Genomic DNA, 6,228 nt, shown 5'->3' with positions numbered 1-6,228 from the left:
CAAAATCCAGAAAAGAAACATTTGTTAATTTTGTGAAACATCTCCATAACACATATTCTTTCCTTTTTTCGGCTGCATATGCTTTGATCACCTCTTTGTTTGGTGTCTGGCCAGTAGGGGGATCCGAACCATGACCTTGGCGTTACTAGTGCCACCGTCTCCCAAGTGAGTTAACCCGCCAGCCCTGATCCCCTCTTTATATGACAAAAAAAAATTTTTTTTTTTTTTAAAGATGACCGGTAAGGGGATCTTAACCCTTGACTTGGTGTTGTCAGCACCACGCTCACCCAGTGAGCTAACCGGCCATCCCTATATGGGATCCGAACCCGTGGCCTTGGTGTTATTAGCACCGCACTCTACCGAGTGAGCCACGGGCCGGCCCAATATGACAAAAATTTTGTATCACTGTTTTCCATAATGAGAATGGAAATATAATTGTCTTTCCTCTAGCATGTTAGATCAAAGTTCTTTATTATTGATAATTTAGAAAAATTTCTTCTGACTTCACAATTACCTTTTAGTAATGTCGGGAGCGTTTTGAGAATTGTGAAATTGGGGGCAACCTATATCAAATTCTTGTAATATATGAGTTGTAAGAATTCAGGTAATTTCAAGCCCGATTAACCTTAAATCCTCTTCTCACTGCAGACAGTCATTGAGCACATTGGGTGGTAGGTGTATCCTACATTCAAAAGGCAGAGTATCACACAAATATATCCTACTAAACTCAAATGTTTCCAAGTGGATTTCCTCTAGCTGGATTCCAAAAGCCACCAGACACAAGAGGCAGTATGATAGAGGGGAAATTGGAGTGGAGAGGGCTGTCTTAAGCGATTGCAATAAAAACACTATTTTGCACATTTTACAAAAACATATGACGATGTAAGCACATTGCTGGGGAACTTCCCTAAGCCAAGAAAGGGTCCCGGGCAATTGAGGGGCCCTAAAGCTTAAGCTCCATTAGTTCCAAGATACTATCAATAGTGCAAGGGAGAAACACGAAGCAAGAGTGCGCCATAGGGAGTTGGGATGGGGCACTGCAGTTCTAAAGAGGATGCTCTGAGTCCATGACATCAGAGCAAACCCCTGAAGGAGGTGACGGAGCGAGCCATGAGGACATCTGGGGGGCTGCATTCTAGAATCTAGACGCCGACAACTGTGACTGCAAAAGCGCCGAGGTGGGCCGTGCCTCGATTGGAAAAGCAAGGAGGGCTGTGTGACGACGGGATCCCCAGGCTGGGGCCCAGAGAGGGTGAGACAAGCTCCTGGTCACACAGCAAAATCAGCGGCAGAGCAGGGACTGGAACCCAGATTTCCACTAGGGGTTGCGTATGGGCAGATGGCTAAACGAAGGCCCCTGAACCAAAGAGCCTCATGTCCCATATACAGGTTTCTGTTGGTTGTTCTATAACCCAATCCCTACTTCAACAGCTTCCCCGTAGCTCGAAGCCCCTCCACAGCCCAGATCCTAACAAGACCCTCGCCGGAGCTCTCAGCAGCTGCGCGGGTCCCAAGCCTCGCGCCAGAGCTGGCCTCATCTTTGCCTGCTCCATCCCGAGTGCAAAGTCGGGAGGCGCCTCTCCTCAATGACCTCTCGCTGCATGGGTGCAAGCCTCAACTTTCGCACCAGTTAGTCCAGTCTTTTGGAACCGCAACTCTTGAAAACATTTTTCGCCGCAGGCAAACCCTTTATACCTAAATCCAAGGTCAGGCCCCCCCCCGCATATGAATTTCCTTTCACGCGAGAAGCCGGTCCGAGGAAGCTGTCAGCCATCATGTGTGTGGCATTCCCTCTGGTTCCATTTAGTTTGCCCATCCTTTATGCCGAACTATTTCACGCCTTTATTTCTGAATTTACACCAGTACCACAGAGTCACATTTATTGAAAAACTCGTCCTTCCTAACATGGCTATCTCAGATTGCCGGCGGCCTCGGGAGAGCTCCCGGTTTCCCGGCAGGCCAGTGGGGGCTGAACTTCCGGTCTCCTGACGCAGGCGCGGGCCGCTGCCTTCGCTCTCTCTGGCGGTGTTCGCGAGCGACGCAGCCATGTCTTATCCCGCTGATGATTATGAGTCTGAGGTAACGTGGCCCTGAGCGCGTGGTGGGCTCCGCGACGGGGCAGGGCTCTCTGGATGCTGGGCCCCGGGATGGGGCGATGTCCGGGCCTCTCCAGGAGCCCCCTTGGGCCGCGGCCAGCTCCGGCTGCAGCCACAGTCCCCGGCTCTTCAACCACCCTGTCTCTGCTCGCCCACTTCGCGTGTGCGGTCAGCTTGTCCTCCTCTCTTCCAGGACCGGGGACGGAGGCTGATTAGAGGTTTTGTGTTTTTGTAAATAAGCTCTTCTTTGTTTTTTTTTTTTTAAAATAAAGATGACCGGTAAGGGGATCTCAACCCTTGGCTTGGTGTTGTCAGCACCACGCTCAGCCAGTGAGTAAACCGGTCATCCCTATATGGGATCCGAACCCATGGCCGTGGTGTTATCAGCACCGCACTCTCCCGAGTGAGCCACAGGCCGGCCCTTTTTTTTAAAAGATGACCGGTAAGGGGATCTTAACCCTTGACTTGGTGTTGTCAGCACCACGCTCAGCCAGTGAACAAACCGGCCATCCCTATGTGGGATCCGAACCCATGGCCTTGGTGTTAATCAGCACCACACTCTCCCGAGTGAGCCACAGGCCGGCCCATAAATGAGCTCTTTTGATTTGGGATCCTGTGGACAAACCTCGCTGATTCCCACAGCCCCTTGTGCTTTCTTTACCTTATTGCATCCATCATCTTGTGTTGTCATTGTCTGTTTATTCTCTTTTCTCGCAGGCATGTGACTTCCGCAAAGGCAGGGACTGTGTATCTTTAGCCTTCTGCTTGGCACATAAGCCCTAGGGCGAGCATTTTTGGATTTACAAATTGGTGACTGTTCCTGACTGTGTCTCTTTCCTTGTAGGCTGCTTATGATCCCTATGCCTACCCAGGCGACTATGATATGCACACAGGTGAGACCACGGGTTTGTCTGGCTAACTGAGTATGGATTGGCACCTATTGTGAATGTCTCACTACCAGCTCTGACAGGCACTTGGTAAAAACTACTTCTTGATGGTCCAGGTTTGGAGTCAGTCATTAGCTCTCAGTGGGAGGGGTTGTACAGGCCTAGTAAACCCAGCCTTTTTCATGGTCTGCCTCACAGTCTCAGAAGAGAAGGATTACTGACCTGGCTGTGGTTTCCTTGTTTAAACTATTAGCTAGAAAAGAAAATCTTGATGTTAAAAATTTAAGTGATTCAAACCAAGCCCAAATGAAATCTTTTGGGGAGGCTTTTGAAATGTTATAGTGACTTGGCTTGACTTAGAGTCATGCATTATTCTGGGTAATTTAAGTGAAATATTCCATTTTATCCTTACAACAGTTCTATAAAGTATGTACATTAATGTTGTCTTCTAAAGATGAGAAAACTGAGCACAAGGAGTTTAGTAACTTGCTGCAAACCATATAGTTAGAAGGTGGCAGTTACTCATTCAAAAAGTACTAAGTGCCTATTACCATTTCCTGTTCTCACAGTCTCCCACCTCTTTCCCAGCACATTGTTCTAGGCCCTGAGGGTACATCTGGGTACAGGACAGGCAAAGTTCTTGACCTCATAGACTTTGGATTCTAGGGGGCAAAACATAATAAAAAGTAACTAAGTATCAGTGCTGTACATGGAAACTTAAATAGTGGTAATTGTTCTCAGGAAACAAGGGCTATGGGTTTGGGGGTAACTTGGGAGATTTATATCTCTGAGTGTTAAAAGGGAATTATACTGTTTTTCAAAGGTTTGAGTTGAGTTTATGAGATGGGCTTGCCCTTTTGTTCCATCATATATATGAGTTTAAAAGCTCTCTGAAGGGCCTGCCCATGGCTCACTCAGGAGAGTGTTGTGCTGATAACACCAAGGCCACGGGTTGAGATCCCATATAGGGATGGCCGGTTAGCTCACGAGGTGAGCATGGTGCTGACAATACCAAGTCAAGGGTTAAGATCCCCTTACCGGTCATCTTTTTAAAAAATAAAATAAGTTTTTTAAAAAAAAGCTCTCTGAAAAGTATCATATTCAAACTCTAGGAGATCCAAAGCAGGACCTGGCTTATGAACGTCAATATGAACAGCAGACCTATCAGGTGATCCCTGAAGTAATCAAAAACTTCATCCAGTATTTCCACAAAACCGTCTCAGATTTGATTGACCAGAAGGTATATGAGCTACAGGCCAGTCGTGTCTCCAGCGATGTCATTGACCAGAAAGTATATGAGATCCAGGACATCTATGAAAACAGGTATGGGCTGCTTGCTGAAATGACCTCCTTCTGAATGGGACTGGCCTTGTGATTCAGCTCCTACAAAAGGAGTGATGCTTAATCATTTTTCTGTAAAGAGTGCTCAGGGGATCCTTGGGGCTAGGGTTATGTTATTTTGGGGACTTTGTATCCCAGAAACTTGTATAAGGCTTAAAATAATATCACAATTAATAATTATTGTAATAGCAGTTAGTATATATTGTTAGTATATGAGTAGATCAGGTGGTGGTCAAAGTGCTTTTCCTGTATTTGCTCATTTACCCTTGGCAGTAATCCCAGAAATGGGTACTATTGTTTTTCTCATTTTACAGATAAGGAAATAGTACACAAGTCAACATAGCTAGTTAAGTGGATGTGCTGAGTTTTGAACCTGCACAGTCTGATACAAGAGCCTGATTTCTAAATTGTGCTATGAAACCTCTCAATGCATAACAGGGTGAGCCAAGGTCTAGAGTGGTTTTGAGGGGACTGCCCTTGTGTAATGGGCATTAAAGATGACAGGTCTCGGGCCGGCCTGTGGCTCACTCAGGAGAGTGTGATGCTGATAACACCAAGGCCACGGGTTCGGATCCCACATAGGGATGGCCGGTTCGCTCACTGAGTGAGCGTGGTGCTGACAACACCAGGTCAAGGGTTAAGATCCCCTTACCGGTCATCTTTAAAAAAAAAAAAAAGATGACAGGTCAGTCAGTGCTGGAATAGTCAGGAAAGACTTCACCAAGGAATAAAATTTAAACAAGTCCTGGAAGGACTGGGGGAGAAAGCAGATAGCCAGAGCCTATAGGATCAATGAATAGAAGTTAATAGGAGTCAGAGGACCTGTGTTTCCTTCATTCCCTGAGTCTTTCTGGTTAGAAGTTTATAGACCAGAACTGTTCAATAGAAATATAATGCTAACCACATGTGTAAATTTAATTTTTTCAGGGCTACATTTTTAATAAAGTGAAAAGAAATGAAAATTTATCTAAAATATTATTTTCACATCATAATAGAAATTAGTATTTAAAACTAGTATGTAATAAAAACTAATGAGATATTTAACTTTTTTCTTTGTGCTAAATCTTCTAGGTTTTTTTCTTTATAGCACATCTCAATTTGTGTTCATCAGAAATCTTGATTTGTATTTAGATTTCATAAAATTTATAATTGGAAAAGTAGATTCACATACTCAAGTCATTCCGAATATACCTAAAAGTTTTCAAATAACTGAGTTAAGTATTGGTTTTTAAATTTAAGTTAAAACTAACTGAAATTTAAAATTCAGTTCCTCAGTCACAGTAGNGGTTTTTAAATTTAAGTTAAAACTAACTGAAATTTAAAATTCAGTTCCTCAGTCACAGTAGCCACATGTAGCTGGTGGCTACGTATTGGACAGTTTAGACAAATATAGATGGTAGTTGAAGCCAAGCATGTGATAGATCTTTCCTTAGGAGAATGTCGTGAGAATGGCTAGTGCCTTGGGAAGTATGTTCCTTTAGGGGTGGGTGGGCAGGCAAAGAAGGAGAAAGGAGACAGAAAGAAAAGGAGATAGTAAATCAGCAGAGAGAACCAAAAAATCTTCAGACAAGACTTTGAAGAAGGGAATGGTCAACAAATGTTAAGTCTAGGGAGGCTGAAATGAGACAGGAGAGGGTTCATAGTAACCTAAGCAGTGTCAATTTCAGTGGAGTGGTTGAGCAGCAGCCAGATGGCAGTGAGGTGAGAAAGGGGAATTGGTAAATATAGAAGACTTTTATAGGGTGGGTCAATGAGAAGCTTTCTGTTTTATTTTGTGTTTTGAAGTGGGACTTATGCTTGTTTATATGCTGGACTGAAAGAGTCAGAGAAGAGGGAGAAGTGCGGCTTGGTTGGGGAGAGTGAGGGAAAGTTGTAATAGCTGCTTAGCGGATCAGAAGAGGGAA

General features: G+C 44.7%; 1 protein-coding gene across 1 annotated transcript in view; it reads left to right on the top strand.

The window, feature by feature from the left end:
- Nucleotides 1–1,890: 1,890 nt before the first annotated feature.
- The window catches only part of EIF3L (eukaryotic translation initiation factor 3, subunit L), a gene marked incomplete at its 3' end in the record, with an annotated part of 21,668 nt that continues 17,330 nt past the window's right edge, over nt 1,891–6,228 (top strand). The window contains exons 1-3 of the mRNA XM_008569773.1: nt 1,891–2,079; nt 2,941–2,989; nt 4,096–4,306. Of these exons, the coding sequence (XP_008567995.1) occupies nt 2,047–2,079; nt 2,941–2,989; nt 4,096–4,306 (293 nt within the window). The remainder of the gene's footprint in view (nt 2,080–2,940; nt 2,990–4,095; nt 4,307–6,228) is intronic.

Source organism: Galeopterus variegatus, unplaced genomic scaffold (genome assembly GCF_000696425.1).
Source record: "Galeopterus variegatus unplaced genomic scaffold, G_variegatus-3.0.2 Scaffold527, whole genome shotgun sequence".
In the NCBI taxonomy this organism is placed as follows: domain Eukaryota; kingdom Metazoa; phylum Chordata; class Mammalia; order Dermoptera; family Cynocephalidae; genus Galeopterus; species Galeopterus variegatus.
The sequence above is the reverse complement of the archived record's forward strand: the minus strand, read 5'-3'. Positions and strand labels throughout refer to the sequence as shown.